General features: G+C 42.0%; 1 protein-coding gene across 1 annotated transcript; it reads right to left on the reverse strand.

Annotated features, from left to right (window-relative positions):
- Positions 1-213: 213 nt before the first annotated feature.
- npy1r (neuropeptide Y receptor Y1) lies at positions 214-20,174 on the reverse strand. The gene is made up of 2 exons (XM_078209878.1): positions 19,395-20,174; positions 214-1,910 (listed from the first exon to the last, which is right to left on the reverse strand). Exons 1-2 carry the CDS (start codon positions 20,091-20,093, stop codon positions 1,494-1,496), a joined length of 1,116 nt encoding a protein of 371 aa, XP_078066004.1. The 5' UTR covers positions 20,094-20,174; the 3' UTR covers positions 214-1,493.
- Between the last annotated feature and the right edge of the window lie 423 nt (positions 20,175-20,597).

The raw sequence follows: 20,597 nt of genomic DNA on the forward strand, positions 1-20,597 counted from the left end.
ATACAATCAAAAAATATTGATTCCTGCACAGCTTTCATTCATCAATATATTTACATCAAATATGTACAGACTTGAGTACTTTCCAATAAGATAATATTGTAAAACAACCCACCCATGAGTCATGTACCACATATAAATTTAACAAAATGAACTTCATTTTGGTGCATCATGCTTTGGCACCATTTCACTGTCAGACAGTAGTGAGTCTTTTTTCAGTCGGCTTCAGTGTAAGACTGGTTTGTTCTGGCAGTGGTATATTTATCCCTTATTAGCTCTTATTGAAAATATTGATGAATACAGTATTTCTTTCCAAACATTGTCATGCATCACAGTTACACCAACATAACAATACTGGCAATATAACACATACAATTTACTGGTAAGGAGACATGGTTATCACACAAAATTATTAAACTTATTGAACAAACTGCAATTTTTTCTTTGTCCAAAGTAGTAGTAAACTTGCAAAAGGAAAGACACTTTAGTTATAAAATGAAGTGCTTTCTCAAAAACATTCCCTTCCTTTAGATTTCCATCATGGACTATTGTCTGCTCAGAAGAAACAATATAATCTGTTCGGTTCTCTGCTGCTGGAGGCACATGGGAATAGAATGAATTAGCATCCTCTTTCATTTTCTACCCTATCTAGAGGAAAAGCTAAAAGCTTCCTCTTCATTCCTTCTCTCACAATTTAGCTGAAAAAACATCACTGTGGACAATTCTCTTTTTTATACTTTCAGACACTTTGAAAATAAAACACATGCAATATAAAAATCATTTAACTAAAGTTACTGGAGGGCAACTAGATATAGACAATATAGTGTGGCCTTGCCCAAGTCTTCCTTATCCCAAGAATCATAGAATTCTACAGTGCAGAAGGAGGCCATTCAGCCTATTGAGTCCACACTGACTCTATGACAGAACATCTTACCCCAGCCTTATCCTTATCCCGTAACCACATGTATTTACCCTGCTAATCCCCTTAATCTACACATCTTGGGACAGTAAAGGGCAATTTAGCATGGCCAATCAAACTTACCTGCACATCTTACAGTGGGAGGATACAGGAGTACCCGGAGGAAACCCACATAGACATATGTGGGAACATGCAAACTCCATACAGTCACACAAGGCCAGAATTGAACCCGGGTTCCTGGTGTTGTGAGGCAGCAATGCTGACCACTGTGCCAACCCAAAAAAAAGAAAAAAAAGAGTTAAAAGTTGTTAGTAGTGAAAGTTCTGATTTTCTTTTTGTAAAGTCCAGAATAAGTGCAGCTTTACTCACAATGGAATGAAGACCAAAAATTAACTCAGAAGGAATCTCTTATTTAAAATTCTACTACAATTTCATGGTCCTTAAACTTATAACATGTGTATGAGACTTTTTGTCAGTGTACAATGGAATAACCTTTACTGATATTTGGTCGCTTAGACCAGGAGGACCATTTGCTGCTGTTTATTCTGCTGGAGCAGGATTCTGAAATCAATTTATCTCAAGCAATCTGTGTTGTTTGTTTCAGAGAACTCTTGGAAATCTCGGTCTGCATGGTTGACATGGCAATAGCTTCATAGTCCTCCTCTCTGGAGTTACATTTGCAGTAATGGAGAATTGAACGCAAGTCCCTCTGGAAGTTTTTATTGAGGAATCCATAAAAGATGGGGTTTGTACAGGTTGACAGCATGGCTGCCAGATGACATATGGAGAAAACCAGGTTGTGATGGCAATTATTAATGGCCTCATAGTTCCAATCAAAAACAGCATTGAAAATGTTGAGGGGCAGCCAACAGACTGCAAATGCTACCACAATGGAGATCAGCATAATAGTGATTCTTCTATTTTCATCCGCCCTGTATTTATTCTCTCTTATCTTGTCCATCATGTTGTTTCTCCTCCTTAGGCGTACATATATCTTTTGAAGAAAAATAACAGGTTATATTTAGACATTTATATTTTTCAGGTTATATTTAGACATTCAAGCTTGAGCTCATTATAATACAATATTATTTTTTAGAAATCAGCTATTACTCTGTGCTAAACTTATAGTAATGACAAAACTGCCCCATCACTCAGCTAGTTAATGAACTATAAGCTAAACCGCACGGACTGGTTCCAAGTTCGATCCCCAGTCTTTGCTGAGTTGCCTGATCTCTGCCAGGATGGCAGCAGGAGTTGTACAATTGGCATCTGTATCTTGCCTTATGGAGAGAAACATCAGCCAGGGTCCTGCACTCCTGATTATTATCCAACAACCTTTGCTGGAAGTCTTTGGTCAGAGGAAGACAGGACTGGGCTCAGCTGTGATGGTCTTGTGTCTAAACAGCCTGAAGAAGATCACTCATGAAGAATGGCTTGGTGCTACTGGAGCCACACCCATCAAGGAGTCAAGCTCTGCAGGAGGCATACAGGATACGAGATAACTTGTAACAAAAAAGGATAAAAACTCACAATAGTCACAATTATAATCTTTCGGACATCTAAATTATACAATGAATGCGAACCATCAAATGCTTAACGCACTTCTATAAAGCATCTCTAATTTTAGCTGAGCTGTTGGCATTAGATTAGAAGAAATGGGCTAAATAAAAGAAGCCAATTTCAGTCTTTTGTAATTTCAGTCTGATCATCAACATCTAACAATAACGCAGGCCATGGTTACTATCAGCAAAAGGAAAGCCATGATTGAGTAAAACTATTTCATGCAGTTTATGGTCTATGTCATACTGAGTATAGTACTGCATATATAAGCCATGCCTGACAATTCAACCAGTCAGTTACATTACCATATACTGCTGCCCCTTCAAGCAAATCATGTCCCAATGATCTTACCGACCAGATCAGAATTAAGCAACACCAGTGGGGTAAGCACGTAGGTTGTTGAACAACACAACAGGAGATAAACCCCCCCAAAAATCTACAAAAACCATAGGCCGATTTCAAGGCTGCAATTTATGTGATAATTAAAACAATTTAAATTCTCACTGTTAACTGTATTAATGAAACTGCTTAATCAGATAACTGCCTTAGAAACATCCTACATATGTGATCCTACATATTTTAAAGTATAAATTGTAGCAAGAAGTGCAAGGATAATCAGTTATCAGTAGCCATAGCTAAAATGGTACAAAGACTTGAAACCCTCCTCATTTCTTTATCTGTTTGTTCCATTATTTATTTTTGTTTCTCCTCTCTATGTTCCATGTGGGATAAGAATTCCCCTGTTCTCTCTGAATAGTAACAGTCTACCTCTTCAATGTTTCAGATGAAACTTTAAAAATATCCTTTTGGTGTGTATTTAGGGTATCACTAGAAATGAAAGTCAGAAGAAATCTTCACAAGCACATTTATAAATTTGTTACCTATGAGCAGGGTAATTTTTATCTCATTCCTTCTTTCCTGTGCCTGTATTTTCCATATCTAATTTATCAGTTTCTCTCCCTTCTACCATTTCATGCTGAAGGATGTTAGTACTGGGGAACACAACATATGTCTGATTAAAAACCACTGCAATCAAGCATCAAGCAATTAGAGACAATGGGAGATGGTCCCTAATAAAACCCAAATACACTTGCTATAAGAACTCTAGAGACAGTCAAAGCACCTGATTGGATTGAACTTGAAACTAATTTCAGGACTGCGATCCCGCTGCATCACCCAGCCACCTCTTGCTCTCTCCTTTCATGGCTATTTCTCTCCATTTCCTGTCTGTCCTCTCATTTTACTCATGCTTACTCTCCTCCTCCCTCTTCAATGCAGCCAAATTTGAGAACACTAACCAATTGTCAAGGAATCCAGTAATTCAGCAGCATTCTATTATCAAACAGCCAATTCTCAATTGCTTTGTTCTACCCTCCAAACCTCCCATATTAATCAGTCACATATTTAAGTGTAATGAAAGATGCTGTGTGTACATTGAGTTTTAGAAAAAGTTCTATATTTTATCGTTGGATCATAAAAGCATATTTTGGAAACTTGTGAAAAAAAATCAATGTTTTTCTTTTTCACTTAATTCAAAATTATTTAATTCTTGCTAAAAGTTCCTGGGAAAGCACTAACATCTCTAAACAATCTGAATACTTAATAATTGTAAAGGAAAGATCTAAATTATTGTGTATCATGTAAAAGCAAGACTAAAAACATCAAAAATCAGGCTCTATTCTAGATTTCATTTTCAATCAGTATAACACATAAAGGTAGGATTAGCAGAATTTAACTGCAGCCAGGAAGGAATAGTTTAATATTTTTTACATGACTTGGTAGTCATCTTGTTCTTTCTGATTTTATAATACATAGGTGGAAAATTGGGAAGCAGCACAGTCTACCATCAAGAATTGTCACTGAATTGTACTACTTTCCTTAATTTAAATGTATTTTACTAAACAATGACAGATGTAATTAACTCTGAAATGTTGCTCTTCATTGAAGATCCTGTGGTTGAGTTGAATAACAATGAGGAGCTGCAAATAAAGTGAAAAATTACCATATCAATTGCTTATAAAACGCGTGAAAATATTAATGAAATGCATAATTGAAAACTATTGAATATTTGATGTGCTCCATATTTAGCTCTTGGTCCACATTAGGAATAAGCTGATCAGTTGCAAAAAGTAAAAATATTATGGGGAGAAATTCAAAACTTAGAATCCTACAGTTCCAGACCATCATGCTTGTGCTGATCAGCATTATTCAATTAAACATTGCAATTTTAACCCCTTCTGCTATTTGTTCAATTTTGAATCTGCTTTAACTGTCTATTCAAACAGTGCAATTCAGATTATCATGAAATATTGCATCAAAAAATTCTCATGTCGCCTCTGCTTCTTTCACCAATTACCTTATATCTGTGCCTTCTAGTTAGTGAGCCTTCTGCCAATAAGGCTGCATCTCCTTATTTCCTCCACCAAAAATATTGAGGATTTTGAACTTATACGAACATACAAAATAGGAGCCGAAGAAGGCCACTTGGTCCCTTGAGCCTGCTCCACCATTCATTCAGATCATGGCTGACCTGTTTGTGTTTTTAATTCCACATTCCCATCTAACCCAAATAATCTTTGATTCCCTTGCCGAACAAGTTGTTATCTACCTCCGCCTTAAAAATATTCAATGACCTCACCTCCACTGCCTTCTAAATTTTCAATGAACATTCCCAACTTCTTGAATAACTCCACATAACTGAATTCCTTCATACCTGGTACCACTCTAGTAAATCTCCTCTGCCTGCCATCCAAGGCCTTTACATCCTTGCAGAAGTGTAGTGTCCAGAACTGGACACAAATGGGCTGAATTTTACATGCCTATGGCGGGCGTGTTTCCTACCTTGGAGGCACACAAAGTTAAATGGGTGCCCATCCTACCATCTTCCCACCCATACCGAAGCTCATCCCCATAATACAGGGGGGAGAGCAGGCGAGCGCCAAAATCATCAGCCTCTCCACCATATTAAAATACCAATCAAGGATCATTATTGAGCCTAATTGACCCTAACAAAAAACTGCTCATGCTGTAATACATTTGGTGTGGGCAGCAGGGTGGGAGTGGGAAATCTGACTTTTAACCTCAAGTGGTTTGCCAATTGCAAGGAGACCCCCCTTAGACTGAACACCTCCTTCTTTCTTGCCTGCTCCCTCTCTTCAGCCCATCACTGACCCTCTCCTAACATTTCCAAACCCTCTTGGCTCAAGATCTTGGACTTTCCTGCTCCGGGGATGCATGACCCTTCACCTGCCTCTCTTCAGCTGCTGCCTTGGCAGCTGCCGCTGGTGCCCTGCTGGCGCTGCCGGAACTGATGGAGCTGTCAGCCAATTAGACTCGGTAGGCCCTTGTTAATGAGCCTCACTGCATTTTATTGCTGCAGGGCAATTGCCCCTATACATTTTTATTGTGTGTTTGCTTGAAGGTTGGGTATGGTTAATGTTTTGACTATATGAGTACAGGCGTGATATTTTAAAGGAGAGACAGTGAGAATGACCTGCACAATACTTTCCAAGTTGCTGCTCAACCACAAGTGAAGAAAAAAATGGATTCTAAAAAAGCATTAGAATCCACGTACAAAAAGGGAGACATAGGGCCCGATTTTACCAAAACTTCGCGCCCATTTGGTGGTAAAGTTGGGCGTTGGGCCTATGCCGCGATCCCCACCTGATTCCTAGCGGATCGCGCCTTTACCAACGGCCGATTCGGGCGCCGTTCGGTGCATGCCCAAATCGGCCGGCATTTGCATGCATTTAAATCGACTTAATGAAGCGCGCGCCCAACTTCACCATCAATTCCCCCTTGACCAGCGTTCGGCCCAATTTGCATCCGCGCCTTTACTGACCTGATAAATAAAAGTCCAGCTTGTACTTTTATTCGGCAGGAGAATTGCCGAGGCCCACCCTTCGCGGACACCCCCTCTAACCACCCCGGCAGACCCCCCCCCCCCCCCCCCCCCCGGGATCGGACCCTTCCCCGGGATTGGACCCCTCTGGGAGGCCGACCCCCCACCACCGCCCCCCCCCCACCCCCGCCACCCCCCCACTGGACCGGCGCTGGAAGAAAGCGTATGGGCGCGCTGGAGCGCGGCCTCCGGGCTCAGATCTATTTGGCGCCCGCACCCGGCACTTAGTCTCTAAATGGTAAAATCGGGCCCATAGAATCATAGAATCCTACAGTGCAGAAGGTGGCCATTCGGCCCATCGAGTCTGTACCGACCACAATCCCACCCAGGCCCTATCCCCATAACCCCATGCATTTACCTTAGCTAGTCCCCTGACACTAAGGGGCTATTTAGTATGGCCAATCCACCTAACCCGCGCATCTGCAGAGATAGCAGTTGGCATTCATCTTCTGACTCTCTAAGGCAAGCCTTGCTGGCACAAGCTCTCCATCCTATTTTGCCTGCTGACCTCTTCGGAGTTGGCCTAAATTCCTGAGCTACCATTGGTGTCCACAGTTCATCACTTCCATGCAGATGAGAAACAAGGCTCAATTTCAATCTGGGCTCAAATCAATGTTTCTGTGTGTATCATACCACCACGTTACAATGGAAACAGTTGACTGTTGAATTGCTCTACTCGTGATTTTAAAAATCGCATTTATTCATGAGAGTTCTTTAAAAGGAATTGCAAAAGACTGATTTGGATTACTAACTGGATCACTCTCCTTACTGAAATGACCTAAATTTATTTTAGAAAAAGAATAAAGATTACTGTAACTGTTGAGGTGAAACTCTGGGTTCCTACTGATCCATCAAGATGCAAATTACTTTCAAGCAACTAATTCAGTTCTTTGCTACTTTCATGAACACTTAAATAAAATTATTCACTTCTGTTTTTGAAGTTCGTTTTCTCACAGTATTCTGTGACAGCATCATTCTAATTACATACCCTTCAGTTAATCAAATCTAAAGAAATGAAAATAAGAAATTAATATTTTGTAAAGTCAAAATATACCAAATTTATCACTGATAATATTTTGGCACTACAACTCCCAATGATGTTAGCACATTGCAAACACCAGGAGCAGAGATTTTCCATGTTGCTGTGAAAGTCAAAGGTTTGTTGTTCTATTTTTCTTCCTCATGCCAGTCCAAGTCAAGAGAGTTGGCAGAGATTGTAATCAGTTGTGTTAGATATTCAAGTCCCAAGTCACAACAAATGTCTGAAACAGTGAATAAACCAACTCAAATCAAATGAGCGTTTCTTGCTCATTCATTGCAATGTTAAACACTACAGTTCAGACCCACTGCAACATTAAATTATTTGTCAGATCAGATTATTAAAGAAAATGGGGAAAAGGTAAGGAGACTGATTAGAGTAGATGGTTCCTCATGAGGAGCTCTTGCGCAGGTATAATGGATAGATTAATAAATATCTAGGATTATATGACCAAAAGAATGTACATGATTCGTAAGGTGAAATTCCGCCCAGTCTTGCATTTGAGGGCAACAATGGTCTTGTGATGTCACAGAACTAGTAATCCAGAGGCCCAGGGTACATGAGTTCAAATCTCACCACGGTAGCTGATAGGATTTAATTTCAATTCATAAAATCTGGAATTGAAAGTTTGGGATAATCTTGAGCCCGTGTTTGCCGTCCACGGGAATGTTGGTGGTGGCTCAAGAACTGGCCACACCTGGAAATCACAATCTTGCTGGCGAGATCACAATTTCAGATTTTTGCCACACCCTACCTGAGACGTAATCAATTTACATTGACTTTAATAAGTTAACACACTATTAAAGACAGATATTGAGCCCCTGCCATATATTCAAACCGCATCAAAGTGATGTCACGTTGGTGTGGTTTAAAGCAGGTTCACCCAGACTTGAACCTGTCTTGGGGATCCCCCAGATGCATAAAGATGAGTATAGTCCCCAGGGGAGAGGAACATGGCCAGGCAGTGGCCTGTCGGGACCACAAATTGGATTCAATTTGGTTTTTGGAGCAAGCACCAAATAGATTTGGGTTTGCCACGTCCATTCTGAGCATTGGCTTTGTAACTTCAATGATAGAGTAAAACATTTTTTTAAATGCCCAATGCCCCTGGCACTGGTTGCCACCATGTCCATGCCAACTTGGCAATGCCAGGGGTGTGCCCCAGTGGGAGCCTCATGGGGGAGGTCGGAGATTCATTTATATGTGGTGGTGGGCAGGAGCAAATGTGGGAGCTGGAGATGGCCGTTTGACAGGGGAGAGGGGTGCCTACACTGACTGCTGGAGGGGTGCGGGGAACCGGGGATGAATGCCAGCTCTGACTGGGGACGGTGGGAATAGGTGAGTACCGTCTCCAATTGGGGGGTGGTGGGTTGTGAATAACAGCTCCGATCAGGGATGGTGTGGTCCGATTGGAGGACAGTGTGTGGGGGGGGGGGGGGGGGGGGGGGGGGGAATGGGTGAGGTGGGGTGAATGTCGTATCTGATTTGGAACAGTGGGGGGAAGAAATGCCAACTCCAATTGGGGACAGGGGGATGGAGATGAAATGCTGTCTCTGATCAGGGGTGATAGGGTCAAGGGTAGCCCCTGAGACCTCCATGGTGGGGTGAAGTTGGAGTGGCGGGGGGGGGGGGGGGGGGGGGGGAGGAATTTACTTTTTGCTTTGGTTGGGGTGCTCTTTGTACATGGCACCCTGACTTCAGTGCCGCCAGGCTGTGCCAGTATGTTGAGGTGTCTCATAAATGAAAAAAGGGAAGGATTGCAAGTTAAATCTTCAGTACAGATATTTTTTTTTAAATGATGTGCCTTTTTAACTGGTGCTGAATATCTTTAATGCCCTGAAAATTCCTACAGGGTGATAATGATGGTAGAATTCACATTGCTTCATACTCGTGGTGCCGAATTTTGCATGTTGAAAATAAACATCAATTTTGGCACAGAGGTCAGTAAATTGTGCAAGCTTTGATTCATTTGAAAGTCTCAGTGTGTAGACCTTTGCACACATACTAGGAGCAAAGAATCAGAAAAATCTACTCTTTGCTGCATGGAGTGGCTTCTTTATGAAAAATATGCGGCATCCTGGAATTTCTGTGAACAATTCTTTTGACTATAAATGTTTAATATGTATCAAATTCATGTCTCTGCTATCATACAAGAAGTATCAACTTGTTTATTTTAAATAAATTAACATATTTATGAAGTGAACAGAGAAAATAATTTGATACAAGCACATTATGCACTCGTATGACAACAGAGCTTACGAAAGCAATTAGGAGAGCATAGAGGTGATATGAGAAAGCTCTGGCTGGTAAAAGTAGGTGTTGACCCGTTAGAGAGAATCTCCATTACAAGGGAGGAAGTGTTAGGTTTTATAGGTAACATTAAAACTGACAAAGCCCCAGGGCCTGATGGCATCTATCCTAGACTGCTCAGGGAGACAAGAGATGTAATTGTTGGGCCTCTGACGGAAATCTTTGTCTCTTCATTGGACACAGGTGAGGTCCCTGAGGATTGGAGGATAGCGAATGTGGTACCGTTATTTAAGAAGGGTAGCAGGGATAACCCGGTAATTATAGGCCAGTGAGCTTGACGTCCGTGGTAGGGAAGTTGTTGGAGAGGATTCTTAGAGACGGGATGTATGCGCATTTAGAACGGAACAATCTCATTAGTGACAGACAGCATGGTTTTGTAAGAGGGAGGTCGTGCCTTACAAATTTGGTGGAGTTTTTTGAGGAAGTGACAAAAACGGTTGACGAAGGAAGGGCCGTCGTCTATATGGATTTCAGTAAGGCATTTGACAAAGTCCCTCATGGCAGGTTGGTTAAGAAGGTCAAGGCTCATGGGATACAAGGAGAGGTGGCTAGATGGGTAGAGAACTGGCTTGGCCACAGAATGTGGAGATGCCTGTGTTGGACTGGGGTAAACACAGTAAGAGTTTTAACAACACCAGGTTAAATTCCAACAGGTTTATTTGGTAGCAAATACCATTAGCTTTTGGAGCGCTGCTCCTTCGTCAGATGGAGTGGAAATCTGCTCTCAAACAGGGCACAGAGACACAAAATCAAGTTACAGAATACTGATTAGAATGCGAATCCCTACAGCCAACCAGGTCTTAAAGATACAGACAATGTGAGTGGAGGGAGCATTAAGCAGAAGTTAAAGAGATGTGTATTGTCTCCAGACAGGACAGCCAGTGAGATTCTGCAAGTCTGGAGACAATACACATCTCTTTAACCTGTGCTTAATGCTCCCTCCCCTCACATTGTCTTTTTCCGGCTGGAGGTCTGTGACTAGTGGTGTTCCGCAGGGCTCTGTATGAGACCTCTGCTATTTGTGATATATATAAATGATTTGGAAGAAGGTGTAACTGGTGTTATCAGCAAGTTTGCGGATGACACGAAGATGGCTGGACTTGTGGATAGCGATGAGCATTGTCGGACAATACAGCAGGCTATAGATAGGCTGGAAAATTGGGCGGAGAAATGGCAGATGGAATTTAATCCAGATAAATGTGAAGTGATGCATTTTGGAAGAACTAATGTAAGGGGGAGTTATACAATAAATGGCAGAGCCATCAAGAGTATAGAAACACAGAGGGACCTGGGTGTGCAAGTCCACAAATTCTTGAAGGTGGCAGCACAGGTGGGGAAGGTGGTGAAGAAGGCATATGGTATGCTTGCCTTTATAGGATGGGGTATAGAGTATAAAAGCTGGAGTCTGATGTTGCAGGTTAGGCCACATTTGGAGTACTGTGTCCAGTTCTGGTTGCCACACGACCAGAAGGACGTGGAGGCTTTAGAGAGAGTGCAGAGAAGGTTTACCAGGATGTTGCTTGGTATGGAGGGTCTTAGCTAGAGGAGAGATTGGGTAAACTGGGCTTGTTCTCCCTGGAAAGATGGAGAATGAGGGGATACCTAATAGAGGTGTACAAAATTATGAAGGGTATAGATAGGGTGAACAGTGGGAAGCTTTTTCCCAGGTCGGAGATGACGATCACGAGGGGTCACGGGCTCAAGGTGGGAGGGCCAATGTATAACTCAGACATCAGAGGGACGTTTTTTACACAGAGAGTGGTGGGGGCTTGGAATGCGCTGCCAAGTAGGGTGGTGGAGGCAGATATGCTGGCATCATTTAAGACTTACCTGGATAGTCACATGAGCAGTCTGGGAATGCAGGGATACAAACGAATGGTCTAATTGGACCAATGAGCGGCCCAGGCTTGGAGGGCCGAAGGGCCTGTTTCCTGTGCTGTACTGTTCTTTGTTCTTTGTAGGGAAAATCCCAAGATATTCTATAAGTATATCAATGGGAAGAGGATAACGAAGGAAAGAGTAGGCTCATTCAGGACCAAGAGGACAATCTGTGGGTGGAGCCAGAAGACATTGGTAGTGTTGAACTACTTCACACCTGTCTTCACCCAAGAAAATGAGGAAGAAGGTATGGAATTCAGGGAGAAAGACTGCGAGTTTCTTCAGCAAATTGACATAGGAAAGGACAATGTAAGTGGACAAATCTCCAGGTCTGGATGAATTGTGTCGCAGGCTGATGTGTGAGGCAAGAGAGGAGATTGCAGAGGCTCTGACCCAATTCCTCTCAGGCCATGGGGGAAATGGAGAATAGCTAATGTGGCTCCACTATTTAAGAAGGGTTGTAGAGATAAGCCAGGGAACTACAGGCCAATGAGTCTCATGTCTGTGGCAGGGGGACTATTGGAGGAAATTCTGAAGGAGAGCATCTATCTCCACTTGGAGAGGCAAAGCTTGATCTAGGATAGTCAGCATGGCTTTGTCAGAGGGAAGTCATGCCTAACAAATTTGAATTTGGGGAGTTGACCAGGGTGTGTAGTTTGAGGATGGTACAGTTAATGTAGTTATATGGATTTCAGTAAAGCCTTTCACAAAGTCCCACACGGGAGACTTAAAAAGGTAAATGCACATGGTACAGGATAATTTGATTAAGTGGATTCAAAATTGGCTCAATTGTAGGAGACAGAGGGTGATGGCAGGAGGCTGCTTTAGTGACTGGAAGCCAGTGTCCAGTGGTGTACCACAGGGATCTGTGCTGGGTCAACATAGATGACTATGTGGGGGGTAGAATTATTAAGTTTGTGGATGACATATAGATTGGCTGAGTGGTTAACAGTGCGGTTGAGTGATTTGGGCTGAAAGAAGATATAGACGGAATGGTCAAATGGGCAGATAGAATTTAACCCTGAAAAAAGTGTGAGGTGATACACTTCGGAAGAAATAATTTAACAAGGAAGGATTCAAGGAAGTGGCAGATGGACTTCAACCCAGATAAGTGTGTGGTGGTTCACTTTGGCAGGTCGAATAGGATGGAAGAATATAATATTAAGGGTAAGACGCTTGGCAGTGTGGAAGAACAGAGGGATCTTGGGGTCTGCGTTCAAAGGACGCTCAAAGCGGCGTCGCAGGTAGAGGCTGTGGTTAAGAAGGCATATGGAATACTGGCCTTCATCAATAGAGGAACTGAGTTTAGAAATCGGGAGATAATGCTGCAGCTATATAGGACCCTGGTCAGACCCCACCCTGGAGTACTGTGCCCAGTTCTGGTTGCCTCATTACAGAAAGGATGTGGAAGCCATAGAACAGGTGCAGAGGAGATTTACGAGGATGCTGCCGGGATTAAGTGGTATGCCTTATGAGGATAGGTTAAGAGAGCTAGGTCTATCCTCCTTGGAGAGGCGAAGGATGAGAGGTGACCTGATAGAGGTGTATAAGATGTTGAGAGGTATTGATAGAGTGGATTCTCAGAGGCTTTTACCCAGGGCTGAAATGGTTGTCACGAGAGGCCACAGGTTTAGGGTGCTGGGGAGTAGGTATAGAGGAGATGTTAGGGGTAAGTTTTTCACTCAGAGGGTGGTGGGTGCGTGGAATCGGCTGCCGGCAGTGGTGGTGGAAGTGGATTCGATTGAGTCTTTTAAGAGACTTTTGGATAGGTTCATGGAGGTTAGTGAGATAGAGGGTTATAGATGAGCCTAGAAGGTAAGGAAATTGTTCGACGCAACTTGTGGGCCGAAGGGCCTGTTTGTGCTGTAGCTTTTCTATGTTCTATGTTCTATGTTCAATAAATAGCATGACTAGGATATTCTGTGGAACAAAGGGACCTTGGTGTGTTTGTCCATAGGTCTCTGAAGGTGGAGGGGCATGTTTAAGATGCAGCAAATCCATCATTTGGATGAACTCCATAGGATACACGGACATTATATTAAACCTGATACAACATAGCCAATTTCAAGTGGAACAACGGACATTTTAAAGACAGCATTATTTTAAAAGGTTACATTCAAGCAAATGGCTGCAAACCAGACATCGGAATATACAACACCACCAGACCATCTAAGGAGTGAAAAGGGCCATGAGTTGTGGCAAAGCTATCTGACAAGATTATGCAGTGGGGTGTTGATAGCCCCGACCAACTACAGGAGAGACAATGGAAATGGTAACGAGTTTTATCCCAGCTACATAGAATAATGCTTCCACTCCTGGGAAAACATTTAGCAGTTCCAGGAAACCACCTTGGGACACTTAGCAGCCCATCAGATACCCTCCTAAAACAGTTTGGGCTCTTTGTCATTGAAACTGATCAAATCAATTTCATCCTGTAAGCACTTTGCACCCCATTGTTCTGAAACTGACCAATGGGAGGAGTCAGCCAATTTGATTAAGGGAACTGTCTTTAAAAAATATCAAACTCTGGCCAAGGACATAAAAGGAGGAGAGGTGGTTGACCTTTCATCAGTTAACTCGGAAAGGAGTTCTGTGAACTTCGGGGCAAGAGAGTTGTGAAGTCGGGAAGGAGTGAATTCAGGTGTCCAGCCAGACAACTACTTCATGGCAGAGGAAAGAACAAGGAAGATCCAGCCTTTTGTTTTTAAGAAGATCCGAGGAGTGGTGAGTATATTCTCTCAGCCTTCAGAAATTCCCCAATTAGGTAAAGGTTGAGGAGGGGTCTAGGATTTTTCTTGCTTTTGTGTAAATTGTGTAAATCGTGTAATGCTAAGAATTTACGTTGTGCCGTTAGAGTTTTCTTTCCATAGCATAGTATTGTAGTATCTGTTTTATTGACTGAATTTGGTTGGAGTTATTCTTGAATAAATTATTTTTAAATAATTGACTAGTCTCTCTCTCATCCTCCATCTTGGTGAGTCACTAAACAGCTGGAACAGAATTCCGGGGTACAGAACCGTAAAGGGGCTGAGCACTTCGAAACTGCTCACTCAAAGGAGTCCACTGGTCAGGAGTAAACAGTGGTCCCTCTCTCTCTCTCTTGTGAAGCTGTCCGAGTGTGGCACTTCTGGGTTATATTTTACTACCCCCAAGAGAGAGAGACACACGGTCACAGGTGGCAGCCAGGGTAACTTGTGTGGCATAAGGGTAAGCTCGCATAGGTAACTTTAATTGGAGCAGAGAAGATTGAGTGGTGACCTGATCGAGGTGTACAAGGTTATGAGGGACATGGACATAGTAAATAAGGAGCAGCTGTTCCCCTTAGTTGACGGGTCAGTCACGAGGGGACATCGGTTCAAGGTGAAGGGCAGGAGGTTTAGGGGGGCTGTGAGGAAAAACCTTTTTATCCAGAGGATGGTGACGGTCTAGAATGCGCTGCCTGGGAAGGTGGTAGAGGCAGATTGCCTCACATCCTTTAAAAAGTACCTGGATGAGCATTTGGTAAGTCAAACATTCAAGGCTATGGGCCAAGTGCTGGTAAATGAAATAAGGTGGAAGGTCTGGTGTTTCTCACATGTCGGTGCAGACTCAATGTATGATTCTATGATTACTCCACAATTTCTAGTCTGATATGATTTCCAACAGATAAAAATTGATTGCAAGAGCTCTCTGTAGCTCTAATGCAGTGTTGAAAACCAATATTGCATCACTGACTATTGTTGAGAAAACAAAGGTTGTCTTAAAAAAGAGGGAGAAATTAGAATCTGAGAAAACAGAGAGTAGGAATGTCTTACTACAACTGTACAGGACATTAACAGTGGTTAGCACTGCTGCCTCACAGCGTCAGGGACCCGAGTTCGATTCCCAGCTTGGGTCACTGTCCATGTGGAGTTTGCACATTCTCCCCGTGTCTGCATGGGGAGAATCCAGGTGCGCCTGTTTCCTCCCACAGTCCAAAGATGTGCAGGTTAGATGGATTGGCCATAAATTGCCCCTTAGTGTTAGGGGGACTAACTGAATGTGGAATAGGTCCTGGGGGATTGTGGTCAGTGCCGACTCAATGGGCCGAATGGCCTCCTTCTGCACTGTAGGGATTCTATGATTAATGAGATGGTCCCTAAATTACTGTGCACAGTTTTGATCTTTTTAAGAAAGGATATATTCACAATAGAAGCAGTTCAATGCTAGAGTAAATTGATTCTTGAGGTGACAGGGTTGTCTTATGAGAAAAGGTTCTGCAGGTAGGGCCTATACTCATTGGTGTTTAGAAGAATGAGGGGTGATCTTATTGAAGCATGTAACATTCTGAAGAGTCTTGACAGGGTAGATGCTGAATGGATGTTTCCTCTCATGGGGAATTCTCAAAATAGACAGCACAGTTTAAAAATAAGGGATCTCCCATTTAAAACTGAGATGAGGAATTTCTTCTCAGAATCATTATTCTTTTGAATTCTTTCCCACAGAAAGCAATGAAGGCAGGGTAACAGAATATATTCAAGGCTGAGTTAGACAGATTTTAGAAACATAGAAACTTATGCTGGAATTCTCTGGTCTCATATGCTGCCCACTGCTGCCAGCAAGAATGGAAATTTGGCACTCAGCCAAAACTCCACTCACTGCAGTGGCATTGGAGAACCCCAGCCACAGGCAAGGTCAGAAAATTCCAGCCATAGAAACTAGGAGCAGGAGGAGGTAATTCGGCCTACTAAAAATTACAATTCCTTCTCTCGTTAAGATCTTTGTGGGTGTTGTATAAAAATACATTGCAGGAAGCACTGTTATATTAGAGAGATTTGTTACAAATGGGGGAAGAATTTCTTTGATTTACTAATGTCTAAAACTGCTCATCAAGATGAGGTTTATGATGTAAAATTTTCCATGATATATAATATGCAAGTGGTTATGGCATATCAGAAGATCCTTTCCTAAAGGACATATCTATTTAAAGTACTTCTGAAGATAATACCAAACAGGTATTTCATACAATGATGAGACTGAGGTGGGTGAGGTCCTTAACGAGTACTTTGCATCAGTATTCACAAAGGAGAAGGATGTGTTGGATGGTGAGTGTAGAAAGGAAGATGTTGACATTCTAGGACATGTTGAGATAAGGGAGGAGGTATTGGAGGATTTGAAAAATATTAAGGTGGACAAGTCCGCAGGGTCAGATAGGGGCTATCTCAGAATACTGAGAGAGGCGAGGGAAGAAATTGATGAGGCCTTGGCCAAAATCTTTGTACCCTCGTTAGTCACGGGTGAAGTATCAGAGGATTGGAGAGTTGCTAACATTTTCCTCTGTTTAAGAAGGGCAGAAGAGACAGTCTGGGAAATTACAAGCCTGTGAGCCTTACATCAGTGATGGGAAAATTATTGGAGAAGATCCTTAGGGACAGGATGTACTGACATCTGGAAGAGAATAGGCTTATTAGAGATAGGCAGCGTGGTTTTGTGAAAAATTGACCAGGGCAGGGGAGTGGAAGTTGTATACATGGACTTCAGTAAAGCCTTTGATAGGGTTCCTCATGGCAGGCTGATATAGAAGGTGAAGTCATATGGGATCCCAGATGAGCTGGTAAGATAGATACAAAACTGGCTTGGGCATAGAAGATGCCGGTGTTGGACTGGGTGGGGTAAGACTTGGGCATAGAAAGCAGAGAGTAGCAGTGGAAGGGTATTTTTTGGAGGTCTGTGACAAGTGGTGTTCCACAAGGATCAGTGCTGGGGCCTCTGGTGTTTGTAATATATATATAAATGATTTGGAGGAAATGTAGGTGGTCTGATTAGTAAATTTGCAGATGAAACAAAAATTGGGGGAGTAGCAGATAGTGAGGAGGATTGTCAGAGGATACAGCAGGATATAAATCGGCTGGAGAACTGGGCCGAAAGATGGCAGAAGAATTTAACCCGGACAAATATGAGGTGATGCGATTTGGAAGGTCTACTGCAGAAGGAAAGTATACAGTAAATGGCAGAGCCCTTAGAAATATTAGCATACAAAGGGATTTAGGTGTGCAAATCCAGGGTCCCTGGAGGTGGCAATTCAGGTGGACAAGGTGGTCAAGAAGGCATATGGCATGCTGGCCTTCATCGGTCGGGGCATTGAGTATAGGGATTGGAAAATCATGTTGCAGCTGTATAAGACTTTGGTTAGGCTGCATTTGATGTATTGTGTACAATTCTGGTTGCCACACTATCGGAAGGATGTTGATGCATTGGAAAGAGTGCAGAAGAGATTTACCAGGATGTTGCCTGGTTTGGAAGATATGGATTATGAAGAAAGGTTGAACAAACTTGGATTGTTTTCATTGGAGCGTCGGAGGATGAGGGGGGACCTGATAGAGGTTTGCAAGACTATGACAGGCTTGGATAGAGTGGATAGCCAGAGTCTTTGTCCCAGGGTCGAAAGGTCAACTACTCGAGGGCATAGGTTGAATGTGAGAGGGGGAAAGTTTAAAAGAGATGTAAAGGGCAAATTTTTCACACAGAGGATGGTGAATGCCTGGAAAGTGCTACCAGAGGAGGTGGTGGAAGCAGATTCTATAACAACGTTCAAGAGGCATCTGGATAGATACATGAATAGGCAGGGAATAGAGGGTTATGGACCACGTAGGGGCAAGAAACTATTAGATTAGAGAGGCATCTGTGTTGGTAGAGGCTTGGTGGGCTGCAGGGCCTGTTTCTGTGCTGTACCGTTCTTTGATCTTGGAGTAGCTAAGTCAGTCTTCCTTAAACAAAGTCTGCTTTATAGATTTTGATCATTATTTTTCTGTGAGAATTTAAAGCAGTTCCATTTTTTAAGAACTACATACGTGACCTTACACTTTTTTTTTCTATCCCCACTGCATTGTTAGAAACCGCAAAACGAAAGCAGATATTTTTGGAAACATTCTGTAAGTCAAACAGTATCTGTGGGCTAAAATGTTAACGTTTCTCGGAAAGAATACACCCTGACATTAACCTGCCTGTTCTCTCCACTGATGCTGATTGACTTGATGTTGGTTGACTCGTTGAGTCAAACAAAATTAAAAGTACATAGAAATTATAACATAGAAATAGGCCATTCAACCCATTCAGACAGTTCTGACATTTTGCCTCTATGCCAGCAAATAGTCCTCAGCACGTCGCTTCCAGCATTTTCAGTAGATTATTCAGAAGATGTAATTGGATATGAAGGAAAGAATCTTCACAGGCTGTTTTCCTACTCTCTTGCAAATGACTCAGCTACATCTAAGGATACTCAAATATCAGCCAGGATTGATATTCCAACTCAGATTAGGAACTAAATGCTACAACGTTATAGTTGTTTATGTGTCTCTTATATAAAATTCTTACTTTCAGTATTATGATGGTTTTTGAAAATAATATGAAGTCAATGAAGGGAAATTTGCATGAAATTGTGACATGTATAAAAACTGCGCAATTACCAGGATCCAATAGTGTCAAGTTTGCATGCCCACTATAATTATTTTAATAATAGTTAAATAATTGGAAAACAACCTATCAAACTCAGTCTACTTAAAATTCTTGATTGGATACTGCCAACTCTTCATAGCAGCTTACTGCGTTCTGACAACACACATAATAACTACCTGCTGCTCTCTTCAAAAAATAATGGTACTCTTTTAAAATTTGATCATTATTTTAAAATGACATCAGGTTGCATAATATTGAAATCCATCAATTGAGCCAAGGGTTTGAAATGCAATCACACAGGATTTCAAACCAAGCCAGCTTTCATCACATGCAAATTAATTAGATTTTCATAAAACCTAAATATTCTTCCCACTTACTTTGAAGTAGCAGATGAATATAAAGCAGAGGGGGGCGAAATACTGCATTACCAGGAGACATGTAGTATAAACCAGTCTTTGGTTTTCTGATGGCCACTGGTCAATGCACAAGTAGTTTCCAGCAAATTCCTTTGAATATTTTGGATCGTAGTGGAACGGCTCATCGGTCAGAACGTGAAAAAGGGGGAAAGGCAGAGATGTAAGCAGTGCCAGTGCCCACATGATGGCAATGCTTAAGTAAGCATGCTTGTTATTTGGTCTCCAGCCTCGGGGGTTGATTATCAACTGGTGGCGCTCAACTGCAATCAGCACTAAAGAGAAGATGGAGACTGTGATGGAGACACACTGGATCATGGAATTTAGCTTGCACATGACCTCACCAAAGATCCAATGGTCCATAAAAGTGTAGACAAATGTGAAGGGCAGGCACATAACACTGATGAGCAAATCGGAGACCGATAGGTTGACAATCAGAATGTTTGTAACATTGTGCATTTCTTTCTGTTTCATGACAATGGTTATCAGTAGCAGATTGCCAGTTACTCCGAGGATGATGATAGCACTATAAACCAGCGCTAGCACAAAAATCATGGCACTCGGAGAATAACATTGGTCATAGTGGCCCAAGCTAAAATTTCTCTCAGAAGAGTTAAAGGGATTGGAAAGATTTCCAGCATAAATGAAAGCTATCCCATCCATGTTGCCTCCAGAGAGTGTTCCCTCAGTGCAAGGTGTTGCTGTATCAACAATAGTTTGTTTTCTCCCCTTTGCAGGATAAAATGTTTTCATTAAATAGATTTCTGGAGAATGTTGGTTTCACATTTCACCTTACATCTGATCATCAGATTCAATATTAATCAGCATATTTTCCTTTTATGCACGAATCTTCCTGCAATTGAAAAGAAATATTACCATAATTACCATGAATAGAATACACAATTGCACAAAAAATGCTACTGAAATCGAACCACCTGGGAATATGCTGAGAAAATCAAGCCAGTGGGTCATTTAATTGCTTATCAAAATAGAATGCACCCAAATCTTTGGGACTGAAATCTACACCACGCATTTTTATATCTGCCGTTTTCATACGCCTGGTACTGCAATTTAGATGTTAATCGGTAACAATTTCTTTGTAAATTGATGTTCTGGGAAAATGTGGACAAAAAAATTACTTGTGAAAGGTTAAAATCAAATCATTGT

This window comes from Mustelus asterias, chromosome 1 (assembly GCF_964213995.1).
Source record: "Mustelus asterias chromosome 1, sMusAst1.hap1.1, whole genome shotgun sequence".
Lineage (NCBI taxonomy): Eukaryota > Metazoa > Chordata > Chondrichthyes > Carcharhiniformes > Triakidae > Mustelus > Mustelus asterias.